General features: G+C 40.7%; 1 protein-coding gene across 1 annotated transcript in view; it reads right to left on the reverse strand.

The window, feature by feature from the left end:
* Positions 1 to 3281: 3281 nt before the first annotated feature.
* Positions 3282 to 18424, reverse strand: part of LOC101661272 (U3 small nucleolar ribonucleoprotein protein MPP10) — a 39316-nt gene continuing 24173 nt past the window's right edge. The window contains 4 exon segments of the mRNA XM_013003909.3: positions 3282 to 4767; positions 5277 to 5507; positions 10027 to 10134; positions 15317 to 15427. Of these exon segments, the coding sequence (XP_012859363.3) occupies positions 4618 to 4767; positions 5277 to 5507; positions 10027 to 10134; positions 15317 to 15427 (600 nt within the window). The 3' untranslated portion in view covers positions 3282 to 4617.

An 18424-nucleotide genomic window follows, 5' to 3' on the forward strand; every position in this document is an offset into this window, starting at 1 on the left:
AAGTACCCAGACTAATACAAGCACTGTCTGTAAATAAGATGTTCAAACAACATTTTCTTAATAATGTAAAACTGCAGGCAAATGTCACCATGAGGGAAATAAAACTGTAGTATATTCAAAAATATTACACAACAGTAAAGATGATCTTCAGCTACATATAACACAGAGTTAATTTGGAGAAATGAGTATTTAGTGAAAAGTCATAAATAAATGCATAATGTTTTATTTGCACAAAATTCAAATGCTAGAAAAAATAGTTAATAAATCCTCTATGAAATATGCACATGGTAAAAATATATACAAATCCAAGAAATGGAAAATATGCAATTCACAATTATGGCAACTTTTCTTTTTCACCTCTTTTAAGGAGATAGACTAGAGGAGACTAGATTATTGGTTCTTAAAATGATGGGTTCTGAAATGTGTATGTGTGTTGTCTTAATTACTATCCTCTATTTTATCTCTAGGTTCTAATATCCATTGCAATGGCTACACAGGACAGACTGTCGTCATGATTAAAGGGTTTGTTAAAGAACTTGACAGGTGGTAATGCAAATGAGAAATGCTCAGGAGACAGTTACTTATCAAGACATGTTACAATGTTATTTCAAGTTTGCTGATAAATGCCCAAAGGGACATACCACTGCTCTGTGAGCCTCAACCGGAAGACATTCTGCCCAAATTCTGTGGGTCAGCAAATCCAGTATCCAGAATGAAGTGCCCAGAGTTACCTCACTCCAGTAAGCCTAAGCCCAAAGACACTAAGCTCCACTTCTGTGGGTCAGCAAGTTCAGCTTCTTCATTCAAGTGCCCAGAGACACCCTAATGCACAAACTAGTGTCCAGAACAAAAGCACTCAGCTTTACTGTCTCTCTGGGTTGGAAAGTCTGTCATTCTGTTCTATGCTCTGGATTCCGGTTCTGTTGCTGCTCCTTTGATGTTGTCACTGACTTCTGGATCCAGGAGGGTCAGTGTGCAGGATCCTCAGGTCCAGAGGGTGCACTCCACTTCTGAACTCTTTCTGGTAATCAGATCTCTTCTCCTGCTTCTCAGAGGGCTCATTTTGTACACATCAGGATGGTATTCCCAAGAATCCTGTTCACAGTTACTCACAGGTAAATCCTATCAGTATCTTTCCCCATCATCTGACGAGACTCATGCAGCAAAAAGTGACTTGGTAGGAATGACTTTGGCTACACATGCCACGTTAAAAAATTCATTGCCCCTGTAAAATTGTATAGACACTTATGAGTGAAATTGCTTACATTCACATCCTGGGACTATCAAGACCAGTCACTAGCGGAGCCCATGGGAGAGTCAAGGAGTGGTACCTAGACTATGAGGCAGTGAACAGGGTGACAGACAAGCTTGCTGGCCCATAGAGGCAGAGGACAAGGGACTACATGGCTGACAGCCGGAGGGCTAGATACTTAGCTGCTGCCTGAGAAGAGGTGCTCCTGTTTTATCCTTAATGTTTTCTGGTCCTGGCTTTTGGTAACCTGTTACCTTCCCTAATAAAGCCTTAATCATGAGTATTGTTTGAATTTTGTGTGGTCCTTGTAATGGATTACTGAACCCAGTCAGATTAGTAGAGTGCTGTGGGAGGAAGAGTGGATGTCTAAATAAAGCAAGATGTAGAGTAGAGGTATGTCTGATCTGTTTTCTGGCAACTGACCTTAAGCTTGGGTGGAGGTGAATTTTCTTCATTTATATAGCCAAAGGTCAGACGTGGCTCCCACACCATTTTCAGCAGTACTCTACTGAAAAACGCACTGCAGAAAAGTAGGAATTTGTTTTCTTCAGTTACATCCCCAGCATCTAGAATAGTATCTGACTCGGGCCAAGTATTTGAAATGAATAGAATATTGAAAATATCCAAAATATTACATTTTACAAAGTGAATGGATTCATACACCTCACTCAGCAAATATCAAACTACCTCTATATAGGTAAAATGACTAGCAGTCCCAGATCACACATCTTGAATCTGACAAATTATGAGAATTAAGCTAGAAGCAAATGCAGTCCAGCAAACTGAGCATATAAAGAAATTAGGTAATCCTGGGGCCAAATACTACTCAAATCACCACTAATACATTGGCTAAGGCTAGAGATCAGTGGTCAAAATGAACGATAGAGGTGAAGTCATGAAGTGAAACTTAATATGGCTCTTCTGTCTCTAACTCCCACCATATGATTATGCAAGTAAGTCGTTGTCACAGGACTAGAGGAGACTGGCCAGTTTTAGTTGCCACTCTCCTGGCTATCAGGATGAGCTATCTTGGTGTTGTTGGCTGCGAATGGCTTGTGACTCTGACTCAAAATAGAGACCTTCAAGCAATGGGACAAAAGCGAGCAAGTTTCACAAGTTTACATGTCCCCAAGGGATTCTATCAGTAGAGACCTTCATTACTCCAGGGGATGTCAGACTCACGAAACTTTCAGTCTCCATGTTTTTCTGAATGGCCCTGTTTTCCCTTGACTGCATCCTTGAATAGTTAACAGGTTTAAAGGGAATTTTTACTATTGAGGAGGGAGCTGTTACATCGTAGGTCCCTAAAGCTAAACAGACCAGATCCCAAGCTGTTTTATTTCGAGGGTTAGATTGAAAGCCATCTAGCTCTCACCCTATTCTCAGCAGGAAGAGAAAGGTATCCCAGGGCTACTGGAAATGGAGCACATTTGAGGTCTCTGTAGTGGTGGAGGCCGAGACCGGAGGCACTAAAGCAGTGGTTCTCAATCTTCCTAATGTCGTGACCCTTTAATACAGTTCCTCCCCCCAACCATAAAAGTATTTTCATTGCTACTTCCTAACTGTAATTTTGCTACTGTTATGAATCAGGCAACCCCTGTGAAAGGGTCATTTGACTCCCAGAGGGGTCGCGACCCACAGGTTGAGAACCGCTGCACTAGAGGCTATGGCACGGAGACCATGGCACAGAGCAAAGGAGCCTGGCAAGCCAAGGTCAGAGGCTGAGGCAAAGACCCCCTGAAACAAAGCAAAGTAGCAATGAGGAGACGGAGATTTTTGAGGCAGTGGGCTTCCTGGCCCGTGGAAGTATAAACCAAGGAACACACGGCTCAGAGGCTGAAGACCAGAGAGAAATTTGGCTACTGCCTGAGAAGAGGTGTTGCTGTGAATCAATGACTATAACCCCCAAAGTTGTATTGTCTGTGAGTTCTGTTGTGGGCATTGCTGATTTTCTTAATTAACATCCTGTATTTTACCTCTCTGGATTCTAATATCCATTGCAATGGCTATATAGAACTCACAGACAAAATTAATGATCAACAACAGGTTTATTAAGGAATTTAAGAAATTGTAATGCCAGTGAGAAACACTCAGGATACAGTTATCAGGGCATATTACAAAGTTTTTTCAGATCTGTCAATAAATTCCACACTGCTGTAAGCCTCAGCCTGAAAGTATTCAGCTCAGGCACCATGGGTCAATAAAACTAGCTACTTGAATTAAATGCCCAGACACTCCACTCCAAGCCTCAGCTCCACTTCTGAGTCAGCAAGCCCGTTTCCCAATTAAGTGCCCAGAGACACCCTAATCCACAAGCCAGCCTCCTGCACAAAAGCACTCAACTGTATTTGCTCTGTGGGTTAGGGAAGTCCAGCACTCTGTTCCGTGCTCTGGCTCCTGGTTCTGCTCCTCCTCCTCCTGACTTCTGAATCCAGGTTCACAGCACAGGGATCTCAGGTCCAGAGACCCTTGCTCTTGCTGGTAATGATAGTCCTCAGAAGGCTCATTATATACACAGCAGGATGGCATTCCAGGGAATCTACTCACAAGTGAATCCTATCAGTATCTTCCCCAACCTTCCTAAGACTCAAGCAAGATAGTCATTTAGTGGAAAGTGGACTTTGATTAGAAGCACATCACATAATTAATTGACCCGAAAATTGCAACAAATTATCGAATCGGTATAGAAATATGTTCTGGAACAGTTGGTGTCAGAATAGGCAAAAAATGGAGGGTGGGGTATTGTCTGACAAAAGGGAAGCGGAAGATCAGGTATGGAACCCTCCATGCTTTTTCACAGGTACCCTTTGGAAATCTCTCTCGAAAAGAAAAACCTCCAAATGAGTTACGGTACTAACTCATGCTTTCCCCCAATCTTGTGTAGACCTTCTGTCAGCTTTAAACTGACCACCTGTTGGTTCTCTGCAGAGGCCAGTCTTGCTCCCTTGTGGTACTAATGTGGACAGTACCCTACAGCCTACACTCATCTGTGCTCAGATGACTGATCACTTCCAAAATGGAAGGATGTAAAGCACGTAGGAGAACCTTCTACCGGCTTTTGGAAAGCACAACTTCAGAGAATGAGGCCGTCTGTTGCAGACAGCTGGATATGACAAGAGTGGTTGGCTCCTGAACCCGATTCAAGCTGCGGGCCACTTTTGCTAACTGGTCCTTCCCTAGATCCCTGGGAAAAGCAAAGACAATGGCTTCTGTGCTTGGGAAGGGCCTTGACGTGACGATCCTGCTTCCTAACAAGAAGAAAGTAAAACCTGGCTTTCCACATACAAGTTTAGAGATGGTCTTTTAATATAAAACAGAGCAATGAAGAATACAAGCTTTCACAATATTTACATATTAAAAATACATCATAGCTTTAATTTATGAATAGAGATAGTTTGTGTTTTCTTATTTCTGTTTTCTGCTTTCTTCTTGTCATGGATTTGCATCTTCACTTGATCTTGTAACTTAGAAAAGAATGCTTGAGATGACTTCAAGGCCTTGTCTTTCCCATCATCCTGTGATTAAAAGAAACAGATGTTCATGCCACAAAATGTGCTTTTAAGTAGGGGGCAGGGGGAACCCAAATGCAAAAATACTATGCTAAAAAAAATACTGTTATAATTTTAACAATGTATTAACACAGATATCTAAGAAGACTAGAAGAAAATATTAATTGTTAAATCAGTCAGTAGAGAGGCATTGGGGAGGTTCCCTGCTCTGATTGTCCTTAAATACAATACAGTACTTAAAACACTCCTATAATTTACAGAGTGGAAGGAATGGGAGAAACAATGCTGCTAGGACCCAAGATATAAGACACATATGAAGTACATTAAGTACTTCAGAAATTTGAAGGCTGATTAAGGCAGAATATTCTAGCCAGTCAATAAGTGCCTCTTCCTCCCACCTGCGCATGCTGGTCCCTTTGGCTGGGCAGGAACTCCCAACAAATACCAAAGCTGCCCCCCCCCCTCCCCCCCCCCCCCAAAAGTAGTTTTCTTTCCCTTGCACATTCATTCCATACCTTCAGTAGGGATGCTTTGCCTGCCTTTGTCAACTGTTTTAATTTATTTGAGGCCAATGCTTTGGTATATTTCCCTGCCTGATCGGGGCAGCTCTTTTCTAACAATTTACTCTGCTTTTCCTTTGCCTTTATCTTCATATGTTTTTGGTATTTCTTTTTCCTTCGTTCTCGTTTCTTGTCTGTAGCTGTTTTCTCAGCAGCTGTTTTTATATCTCCAGCTTTATTTTTTTCCTATTAAGAAATAACCAACATAGTAGTTAATTTAGTATCAATTCAGGATGTTAAAATAAGAAGAAACATGAAAGTAGGCTATAGGTGAGTGTGAGAGCAAGTTGTTTCAAAGAGCTTACACAATCAGCTCTTCAGACCTGGGCTGTAATCTTTGATGTTACAGTTATGGGTCAGTTCCCAAGCCAAGAGAAACAGCATAGAGAGCTGGGCAAGTTACTGAAAAGCACCATAGCAGCACACTGCCACTGCTGACAGCAGAATGTTCAAGAGAGCAGTGCACGGAAGGAAACGTCTATCTTGTCGAAGGACCACATTTCTTTCTGTTACCCTCTCAACTGTCAGCCTGTCCTGAAAGGGTTGTCAGCTGCACTAGGGAAGAGGCTCTGACAGAAAGGAGGGAGAGGAGGGCTCAATGATGGAGGGCACTACTACTTGAGCAAGCTAAAAGGATGAAGCCCTGACAAAAAATGTTATTCACATGTAAGGCATGGTCTTAAATGCTCACAATCAATGAATGCCTGTATTTTGTATAGCCATTCAACCTTCCAATATCCAAATGTCTATTCTAGAATGTCTGATGACATACAGCCAATCAGCGGACAAAATATAGAGAAATCACTGATATTGAAATACTGATAGGCTTTCTAAGCAATTTGTTTTAAGCCCAATATCACTGCTATTAAATTATAATAAGATACTGACAAGTTGGCCATATAAAAACCACTTTAATAGTTGTAATTTGTTTTCACATCCTATGAGAAAAGGACATTGAAATCTGAATAACTTTACTGGTTTGATTATACTTAAGGAATAAAACGGCTGATAAACCACAATAAAACCTAAATTCCCAAGGCCAATGACATTAAATATATGGAGATATGGGTACAAATGAGTAATTTTAAAAAATACTCAGTTTTATGCAATAGCACTTATTTCTACATCTGCATGATGTGAGCCACGTTCAAATACGGGTTGTTTTATCTGTTACACAACTATTTCTATGGTCAAACAATCCTGCTAACTTTCAGAATTATTTTTATTAATGCTATCTTGTCTTCTGTTGTTAGATTCGGTTTCAGTTCATAGCAACCCTATGTACAACAGAGTAAAACATTGTCTGGTCCTGTGCCATTCATTTAATTGTTCTGATGTTTGAACCCACAGATTAAGACACACTGTGTCAATCCAGCTTGTTGAAGGTTTTTTGCTGTCCACTTTACTACACATGATATCTTTCTCCAAGGACTGTTATCTCCTGACAACATGTCCACAGTATGTGAGATGAAGACGTACCATCCTTCCTTCTAAAGAGCAGTCTGACTGGACTTCTTTCAAGACAGATCTGTTCGTTTTTTGGCAGTCCTTGGTACTTTCAATATTCTTCACCAGCACCACACTTCAAAGGCACGGATTCTTCTTCTTCTTTAGTCTTCCTGACTTAATACCCGGATTTCAGATGCAAATATTTTGTCAGGTGCCATTGTGTCGACTCCAACACATAGCAACCCTACACACAACAGAACAAACACTGCACAATTCTGTGCCATCCCCCCAGTAGGCTCTATGATGTAGCCACTGTGTCAATCCATCTCGTCCAGGGCCTTCCTCTTTTTCACCATCCCTCACTTTAACAAGCATAATATCCTTCTCCAGGGACTGTCTCCCCTGACAATATGTCCAAGGTATATAAGATGAAGTATTCCCATCCTTGCTTCTAAGGAGCACTCTGGTCTTACTATTTCAATACAGATGTTTGTCCTTTTAGCAGTCCATGGTAAAAGGCAAAAAGTAAAGTATGCAGTGAAAAAGTCCAATATTCTTCTCTAGCACCAAAATTCAAATGTATTTATTCTTCTAGCCTTCCTTATTCCATGTCCAACTTTCACATGCACATGATGCAATGGAGAATATTATGGATTGGGTCACAAGCACCTTAGGCTCCAAAGAAAAATCTTTGCTCTTCAATACTCTAAAGAGGTCTTGTGCAGCAGATTTACCTAATGTAATACATCTTTTGATCTCTTGACTGCTGTTTCCATGAACACTAATCATTGTGGATCTAAGTGAAACAAAATTCTTGACAACTTCAATTTTTTCTTCCTTTTAGTATGATGTTACCTGTTGGTCCAGTTGTGAAGATCTGGGTCTTCCTTACATTGAGCTGTAATGCATACTGAACACAATCCTGGATGTTATCAGTCAGTGCTTCAATTCCTCCTCACTTTCAGCAAGCACAGTTGTGTCATCTGCATTCTGCAGGTTCTTAATAAGGCTTCCTCCAATCCTGCTGCTGTACTCTTCATATAATCAAACTTTTCTGATGATTTGCTCGGCATATAAATTGAACAAGTATGGTGAGAGGATACAACCCTGACACACACCTCTCCTGATTTAAAACCAGGTAGTATTTCCTTGTTCTGTTCATACAACTCCCTCTTGATTCATGTACAAGTTCCAAATGTGCACAATGAATTGTTCTGGAACTTCCATTCTAATCAAGGCAATCCAGCGTTCTATTATGGTACACACAGTTGAATGCCTTTGCAGAGGCAATGAAGCACAAATAAACATCTTTCTGGTATTCTATGTTTTGAGCCAAAGTCCACCCAATATCAGCAACCATATCCCTTCTTCCATGTCTTCTTTTGAATCTGGGCTAAGTTTCTGGCAGTTCCCTGTCAATAAGCTGCTATACCTGTTGATGAATGATCTTAAGTAAAATTTTACTTGTGTGAGATGTTATTGTTATCATTCTATAGTTTGAGCATTCTGTTGGGTCACCCTTCTTTGGAATGGGCATAAATATGGATCTTCCAGTCAGTTGGCCAGGTACCTGTCTTCCAAATTTCCTGGCATAGATGAGTGAGTGCTTCCAGTGCTCCTTCAGCTTTCTGAAACATTTCAATGGGTATTCCGGTAATTCCTGAAGCCCTGAATTTAGCTAATGCATTCAGTGCAGCTTGAAGTTCTTCCTTCGATACCACTGGTTCTTGGTCATATGGTATGTACTGAAATGGTGGACTGTGCACTAGAAGACAGACCATATTCATATGAGAGAACTGAAAATATAAAAGGTCCACCTCAGTCCTCAGAGCAATATCCTTGCTTTTCAACTTTCTAACGAGGTCTTGAAGTACAGCAAATTTACTCAATGAGACAAGTTGTTTGATCTATTGACTGCTACTTCCATGAGCACTGACTGGGGTTCCAAGTAAGACAAATGTTTTTGGCAACTTCAATCTTTTCTGTATCTACCATGATGCTATCTATGTATGGGTCCAATTGAGAGAATTTTGGTCTTTATCTTGACTTATAATCCATACCGAAGGCTTCAGTCCTTGGCTTTCATCAGCAAGTGCTTCAAGTTCTCTTTACTTTCAGCAAGCAGGGTTGTTTCACTGCAGCTTGTTAAAAAGCCTTCACCCAATCCTGATGCCGCCTTCTTCTTCATATAGCCCAGCCTCTATTATTTGTTTACCACTTTTCTGTCAGTTTATCCTACTGTGGTAGCTTGTGTGTTGCTCTGATGCTAGAAGCTATGTCACGGGTGTTTCAAATGTCAGCAGTCATCCAAAGAACAAGCTTCAGCAGAGGTTCCAGACTAAGAGCAGATCGCCTCTGATGAATTAGCCACTGAAAACCTATGTACGGAATCAGAAAAATCTCGCCTTTCAAAAACTCAGTGCCATCAAGTTGATGCTGACTTACACTGCCCCTACAGGACAGACTAGAACAGCCTCTGAGTTTCCAAGACTGTAACTCTTTACAGGAGTAGAGAGTCCAGTTTTCCTTCTGTGGAGCAGTTGGTGGGTGGAATGGCTGACCTTGCAGTTAGCAGCCCAACGTGAAACCACTATGCCACTAGGGCTCTCTGTGTTAGACCGGGTTCTCTAGAGAGATAAGACCAAATTGCTGATAACTTATTTACTTATAAAGATAATTAGATATATAACAAGAAATGAACTGTTAAATCATATACAGATAACTATATAGTACAAGAAATGAACAGTTAAATTATAAAGCACTACAAATGGCTCAGTGCAACTCACCCTCGTGAGAGAGAGTTGGGAGAGACTACAGTCCTTCAAGTCTAGTCTGCTGCCAGATCTCCCTCTATTTACAGAGAGCGAGGCTATCTCAGCACAGCAGCCAATCACAAGGCAGGTCACCAACTGTCAACTAACCACCAGTCCCAACTGCCAGTCCCCAGCTCCAGAGATGTCAACTTACAGCGACACAGTCCATAGGCTAGGCATCCCACAGGTAGTGTAGCCTATAAATTGAGGCACAGAACAAGCAAGGCAGCCACACACTGGTCCGATGATCAAAGAGCAAGAGACAAGAAAGGCGAGGCTCACCAAGCCATTTATCTCTCCGCCCTTCAGTTAATCCTACTTGTGTTTATCGGCCAGGATGGCACAATAAACTATCTCAGGCTCCAAGGGTTAAGTCAAATTTATGAGAAAAGATACAAAGAAAAATGCTTATGAAAGGAAGAGTCAAATTACTAGCTTCTTACCTTGATTTCCTCAGGGGCCAGGAGAGTTTCATCACTAACACTCACTGGGGCTACTTCTTCCATGGCTATTGCTGGCAGATTTGACACAACTTTAATCTCAGGTGCAGGCTAGAAAGGAGAGAATACACTTAATTCCCCAAACCAAACACTCCAACTCACTATCATTAAGTTAATTCTGACTCATGGAGATCCTATAAGAGAGGGTAGAACTGCCCCTGTGAGTATCTGAGACTGTAACTCTTTATAGGAGTAGAAAACCTTATCTTTCTCCCACGGAGCTGGCTAGTGGATTCTAACTTGTGCTTAGCAGCCAACACGTGACCAGGGTTTAACAGGAAGCCAGAAATAGTTCTAACATAAATATTTGAATTTCAAAATTATTTAAGTAAATAAAAAAAAATTCAGAAATAACTTAAAATTAAGATAGATGTGTTTTGATACTTTGCTAATATGTGGTAGCTGCAGAGGTTGCTTCAGGCATCTGATATCTGGATATTCTGGTACCTTTGCTATATTAAAACTAATACAATAGCATTTATTTTTACACTTATGCATGACATGACAGCCACATTCAAACACCAGTTGTTTTGTCTGTTACTCCAACTACTATTTCCATTGTCAAACAGTCGTATCAACTACTTTAGAATTATTTTTCATTAATGTTATTTTGCCTTCAATCATACAGAAAAATAAGAGTAACATAAACTTATGGGAAAACATGCAAAAATGCTTACAGACGCAAGAGTCAAATTACGAACTTATTGATGACTGAATTTTGCTTTCTTGTTATTGAAAACTTATTTTTATAACCATAAATATGACATCCTGTGGAAATATTTCAAAATACTAAAACAATAGGAAACTATTTCAAAATACTAAAACAATAGGAAAATAAATCAGTTCTATTAATTAAAAGAGAAAATAATGAAATGCTAACTGAAAAGCCATTGTTTTGGGGGAGAGAAAATGCTATGGTATTTGCACGAAAATCCATTATTTTTAAATCCCACATATCTGTGACCTCTTTGAAGCCCCCTCATACAGGAAGATACTGATGATGGTAATAAAAGGACAAAAGCTATCATTTGCCAAACACACTCCCTATTACACGCTCATTCCTTTCACATCTTACTCATCTGTGAGGAGTAACACGGGGCAAGAAAAGCAGGGGCATCTGTGCTGCCAGTGGGCGGCAGCCCGATGAGTCACCCCCTCCTCCACAAACTATTTCATTGTCATAGTCCTGTCCGTGATTTCAGGTCATCAGTTAAGTGTTTGCCCAAGGAAATCTCGTAATTATGTATTAAGAACTATCGAGAAAATGGAGACTATCCACAGAGCAACAAGAAACGATGGCTGCAGGATCGGTTAATGAGGTCTGTGTGGCTATCTTTTGTGATAACAATCTAAAATTTACAAACAGTCGGACTAAGGGGAAATATACAAGTGCATTGAAACTGGAGTCAGAAAGCACAAAAAGCTTTCCTCTCCTCACTCAATTCACGAGACTTCAAGGAACACAGAAGGCTTTGTCATCTTAAGCTCCATGCTGGCGTGAGGAACGAATCGGTGAAACAGTAGGAAAGAAATGCTACTTGACGAGATAAAGTCCCAATGTGTAGTGATAGCACAGACGGGGTGGTGGAGTGAGGGTAGGCTGGCCTGTTCGGAAAAGTGCCAAGGAGAAAAAGAAGGGAGGAAGGTTAGGAGGCAGCAAGGCTAAAACAAGAAAAAGAAAAAAAAGGAAGAGCAGCTTTAAATGATTAGGGGAGTCAAAAAGGCTGCAGGGAACCAGCATGTTCGAGGAACTGGATGATCACCATGGTTGAAAGAATAAGCAAGCTGTGAGCATATGGAAGTGTTCTGGGATTCCCATCCTTCTCAAGGTTATCCATAGTTTGTTATGCTCCACACCGTCAAATGCCTTGGCACAGTCAATAAAACACAAGTAAAAATCTTTCTGGTGTTCTCTGCTTTCAGCCAAGATCCATCTGACTTCAGCATGACATCCCCTGTTCCATGTCCTCTTCTGAATCTGGTCTGAACATCTGGCAACAAATTCTATGTCAATGTACTGCTGCAACAAAGTTGTTGGACAATCTTCAGCAAAATTTTACTTGTATATGATGTCAATGATATTGGTTCTATAGTTTGGGTCATCTCTTTTCCAATTTTAGTATATGTGCTGCCGAAGTGAGCTCAGGTCATCGTTTTTTGGGAACAGGTACAAATAAGGAACTCTTCTAGCCAGTCCAGTAGCCATTTCCAAATTTCCTGGTATACGCGACTACGTGCGCTCAGTGCTTCATCAGCTTGCTGAAACAATTCAATTGGTATCCCATCAATTCCTGGAGCCTTGTTTTGGCTAATGTTTTCAATGCAGCTTAACCTTCTTCCTTCAATATTATTGACTCTTATTTTTCCCATTGAATCTTTCAATCTTACATTTTTTTTTACAACAATCGAGGCTTCCATTTTTTTCTTCAGTTCACGTGTTCTTCCTTTTTGGTGTTCCAATTTCAGGTCTTGGAAAATTTCATTGTATTTTACTTTGCCTTCTCAAGGTGCCCTTTGAATCTTGTCCAGTGCTCTGACGCCATCATTTCTTTCATTTGCCTTAGCTACTCTACAATTAGGAGCAAGTTTCAGACATTCATTTGCAGCAATCTTTTTCTTTTGTCTTTTTAATGACCTTTAGTTTCTTCATGAATGATGTCTTTGATGTCCTCCCATTGTTCATCAGGTCTTCTGTCATTAGTGTTCAATGCATCAAATAAGTTCTCAAAATGTTCTCCAAAATCAGGTGCGATAGACTCAAGGTTGTATTTTGGCTAGCATGAACTTGTTTTACTTTTCTTCAGCTTGAACCTGAACCAACATATGAACAACTGATAGTCTGTTCCAGTCAGCCCATGGTCCGGTTTTAGATGCAGACATTGAGCTTCTCCATAATCTTCCTACAGATGCAGTCAATAAGACTTCTTGTGTATTCCATATAGAGAAGTCCATGTAGAGAAGTCACTGTGTATAGTGACCATTTGTGTTGGTTGAAAAATGGTATTTGCTATGAACAAGTTGTTAATCTTGCAAAATTTTCTGTGAGATTCCCAAATTCATTTCTATCAAGACCATACTTTCTTACTGTCCCTTCCTCTTTGTTTCCAACGTTTGCATTCCAATCACCAATAATTATCAATGCATCCTGATTGCATGTTTGTTCAAGTTCAGACTGAAGAGGCTTGTAGAATTCTTCAGTGTCATCATTGCTAGCTTTCGTGTTGGAGCATCCATTTGAATAATAGGTGCAGACTGGATTTCCTTGAAGGTGGAAAACTGAAGACCTGGAAGGGAGTGTATGCAGCCTACTATTTACACTCATAACCACAGGGCTTGGAAGATCTTCACAGTTCTGAGATAGAGATAATGTCAAATACACATTCTCCAGATGGAAAGATGTCTCCACAATAGCCCTTAATAAAAAAGCTACTATAATATAAAGATGTCACCTACAAGCAGTTGGCTGCTATTACACATCTGGAAAGTACTTATCTTTAAAAGCAATCAGATTCTTTTGTCCCTCTCACTCGACCCCTGTATGTCTTATTACAGTTATCATAGGGTGTTCCCCGAGTGAGTTGAGGAACATCCAAGGTTAAGCTGCCCATTCTATTGTGTGTGTGCCTGCTGGAGGCTTGCAAGCCCCATGACTATAGATCCCCATTGGGAAATACATCCGCTCTCTTGATTCCGGGATCAGGATGATGAGCCCCTGTGCCTCACTGTCTATATATTTTTCTTCCTTAATTGTACACGCTGCACCTACGGACCCGTTCAACTGTGAGGCTAGATCACACAGCAGATAGTTATAATCCTATCACAGATGGCACTAAACTTCAAAATAGATTTTGAAATGTCTCTTTTGAAAATGAATGCAAGGGCATTCCTTGTTTCATTCCCAGCATAGTAAACCATATACTTTTCTGATTCAAACTGGCTAATACCTATTCATTTCAGCTCAAGAATGGCTACGATATCAATCTGTATGCATTCAATTTCATTTTTGAAGTCCAATTTTCTTAGATTCATACTTCATATAGTCCCAGTTCTGATTATTAGTTGATGTTTACAGCTCTTCTCATTTTGGTTTGTGCTCCATCAGCAAATGAAGATCCTGAAGGCTTTAATATCACAGGGTTACTCTGGTCACGTCACATGGTCCACTCTTCCTCTAGAAAGCAGGTCCTCCTTAGTTACATTTAAAGTGCCTTCTTACCTGAGGGCCCCGTCCCCTGGCACTACCTCAGACAATATGCTGCTTCCATTCATTAGGCCTTCAGAATTTAACAAGTTTCCATGCTATGCACAAGGCTGCTATCTCTGAAGTGGGCCGCTGCTTTCCTCTTTGCAGTCTGTTCTCAGCTCTGTGGAACCTGTTCATTCTGGGTGACCTAGCTGGCATTTGAAATACCAGTGACACAGCTCCCAGCATTACAGCAACACACAAGCACCACAGTATGACAAACTGACAGACAAATGGTGGAGAATATAGGTGAACAAGTATCTAGAGAATGGACAGTCATGTTCTACTGGTTCACAGAGGACTGGAAGCTCCAAGGATAAACATGCCCAAGTCATGTTGGGTGGGAGTCAAAATAGCAGAAATGACCATTTAAGGTCTGAGTATGGCCAAGGGAACACAATGTAGTGTGGAGAGAATAGTCCCATAGTTCTGACTCTGATCTCCTTTACCTCCTAAGTCTCTATTTGACCTCTGCAGAAGGAAAGCAATAGAATCTATGTTGTGGAATAATGGTTCATGAATAAGGAGCTTCAAAAAGTTCCTGGGAAAATGTAAAAAAAAAAAAAAGAATTTTCCCATGAACTCTTTGAAGACCCATCATCTGTAAGGACATTAGTATAAAGTGCTTGCAACTTTCAGGAACTCAGTCAATGGCATGTTTAGACACCCATACACCTCTTTAAACACATCTACAATGAAAATGCAGCAGAGGACTGAAGGAGTGGCAGGAAATTAAAATGCCTATTGGCTAAAACTGAGGGCCTGAAAGGGCCCATTGGAAATCAAGTTGGGTCAGAGTAGGTTGAATTATCAGGGGATCAGACAAAAGTACATCTCCACAAAAGACCCTCCATGTAACTTACAAGGAACTGCTACAGGTCAATGACCTGAAACAAAATAGACTGAGCCCCACAAGAGCTCAGAGATGACTTAAATTTATACCCGCTTTTATGTATCCATATATTTGATGTTACACGTTAACATACTTACAGGTTTAGGTATGAAATGGAAGTTTGAAAGGGCATCCAATTTTAAGAAAAGCAAATCCATCATCTTCTGAATTTCTACATGCTCTGGATTTTCTTCTTCTGTTGTTTTTTGCTTAGGAGGTAAGTACAACAATATCAGACTAAGCAGATTAATATACACTGTAGAACAAACACTAATTACAGGGAAAGGATTACCAACTTCTAATGACAAAGACTAGGTTTCAGCCAGAAGAACAGTCCAAAATAAATTAACAGATCGATGATCAACTAACTAATCAACACTGTCAATACTACAGTGGTGCCAGCTCTGACCCACAAAAAGTGTGTATCAAGTGTAGCAGTCCTATCTCTGCCAGTTTAATTCCTTTAGTGTTTATTCCTGCCAACAACTAAGATATTCATGTACTTGATAGAACTATTCAAATATCCATTTCAATAGTAAGAGCTCTTTTTCTTTTTAAACGAAATTCATTCAAGATCTACTCTGATTAAATCATAATGCAAAGCTTTCATTGTACTAAGAGGAAAAAGTTGAAGTTTATAATTCTCCTTTCCTTCTGTTCAAGATGTCTATTCTAAAAGTATGTGTTTTTTTAAGATACGAAAACAAAACAGAAATAAGCAGCAACTATCTCCTGGCTTCTGTAGCGGTGATGTCAGAGATGCATTCCAGTTTGTTTTCCATCATTTGCCCAGCATCTAGATATCTTCTGTACCACTGTAAGGACTGCTGGATTTGTTTTCACTGTAATTTAAAACTGTGTCTTTTCACCTCACACTGGATTATGCTGCTGTTAGCTACCTGATGCAAGATAACAGGCGCAAAAGGATTGGACAACGGCATTTCAGAGTTTTCATTGGCTGATTTTTAGAAGTGGATTGTCAGGTGTTCCTAGTCCACCTTATTTAGGAAGCGATACTGAAACTGTCTAGCATCAGAGCACCACACAAACCTCTATGGAAAGGTGGTGACCATACTGCAGAACTGAACTGAGGTCTACTGCAAAAAAGGTGTTAACTCCACCAATGATCTATACCACTTCTCCCATCATAGGTAAAGCTGTTTTTAGTTGATGTTGAATAATTTCCAACTTATGGGATGCCTACGCATGCAGTAATACCACTCCATAGATTATTCAAGGTTGTGACCTTTCTGAAATTGACTGCCAAGCCTTTCTGAGGAGGCACCTCTGGGTGTCCTTGAACGACCAACTTCTTAATTAGTAGTTAATCAGTTGGACCACCAGTTGTGAAATCATATTTGATAGACAACTTTTTCCTGATATACATTAAATATACAAGTAATGTTTACTTGTGGGCAGTCTCCAATCATCTCACTTATTATCTCTAGTTGGAAACTAATTTTGGGAAATACTGATCATTCACTCCTAGAATGTAACTTCCAGGAATAATGAGGTGGATTTAGAATTAGTCCAAGGTATTTATATAAGATATATAATGGGCAGGGGCAGAAATCCAAATGACCAATAAACATATGAGAAAATGTTCCCGATCATTAGCCATAAAAGAAATACAAATTAAAACAACAATGAGATACCACCTAACACCTACAAAGATAGCCCAATTCAAAAATTCAGAAAGCAACAAGTGTTGGAGGGGCTGTGGTGAGATAGGAACTCTTATCCACTGCTGGTGGACCTGTAGGTATGTATAGCCACTATGGAAAATTAATCTGGCGATATCTAAAACAGATGGAAATTGACCTACCATGTGACCCAGCAATCCCTCTACTGGGCATATACCTAGAAGAAGAAGCAAGAAACAAACCACGGCCAGACATCTGTGCTCCAATGTTCATCACGTCAGAGTTCACAATTGCAAGGAGTTGGAAACCCAAATTTCCATCAACAGACGAATGGATTAAAAAACTGTAGTACATAAATACAATGGAGTACTATGCAACACTAAAAAGCAGTGATGAATGCTTGAAGCATATTGCCGCATGGGAAGAACTAGAGGAAATTATGTTAAGCGAAGTAAGCCAAGCACAAAAGGACGAGTACAACATGAGTCCGTTGAGGTAAGCTTAAAAAAAAATGCAAAAGGGCTATAGGGAAAAAGCTACTGTATACAAACATTCCTGGGGTGAGGATCAGGTAGTATGGCAGAGGCCAGACCAAATCCAGGGATACATATGGTAGCCAACTCAAAAGGGAGGGGAAAAAAGAAAAAGAAAAGAAATGGGTAGCGGGGGAACAGGGCACTAACCCACACAAATGGTTGGTATTTATATATCCACAAGGAAAGAGGGACCAGGATTCAACCCAGTGTTCCAAGATGTGAACGCCACATACCGGCATGAAGCAGGGAACCAATAGAGGTATGAGGGACTGGCCCCAATCCTAACTACGTGGACAACCGCCCCTCCCCTCAGGAGAATTTATAGCCCTGAAGCTACCACTCAGGGAGAGGGACAGGTCTGATCAGAGCACACAGGAGCAAATGAAGGGGGAGGAAGAGAGTGGTGTACATCCTGGCCCACCAAGCCTTGAGGATGATATCCCTGCTCAGAGCAGCCAATGCAGAGAGGACCACATGGCTGGCCCCACTATGACACATGACATCCCTCACTGACCCATAGCCCTACAGGGGACAACAATGGAGACACAGTGTGGGAACTATGCCTGATCTGACCCCACCACACCAAGGCAAAACACTAAGGGCGTGCAACAGAACAGCAAGGGGAGCAGAGTAAGGAAGCCCCAAGGGAGTACCAAAAATAGACTTTGGGGCCAAGGCATGGCACCAGATCAGACTCGACAGGAAAACACTCCTAAAGGTCAACAAACAGACCATGAACTATTTACAGGCTTTTCTTTTTTGTTTGTTGTGGTAGTCACCTAACCTGGTGTCAATTTAAGGATTAAGAGTGTAGGGTAAGGTGACCAGATGTCCGCTTTTGGCAGGACAATCCCGATTTTAAACAATTTTTCCCGCATTCCACGGCATTTTAAAAAATGCACGACAAGCTAGGGTACACGGGTTTCGGCTGCCATGTGGCTATTTCACCAGGATATGAGTTTTATCAATGTTGTCCCGCTTTACCAATGCTAAAATCTGGTCACCTTAGTGTAGAGTGGAGTCTAGG

Source organism: Echinops telfairi, unplaced genomic scaffold (genome assembly GCF_000313985.2).
Source record: "Echinops telfairi isolate 266 unplaced genomic scaffold, ASM31398v2 ScPeMD7_7475;HRSCAF=8513, whole genome shotgun sequence".
Lineage (NCBI taxonomy): Eukaryota > Metazoa > Chordata > Mammalia > Afrosoricida > Tenrecidae > Echinops > Echinops telfairi.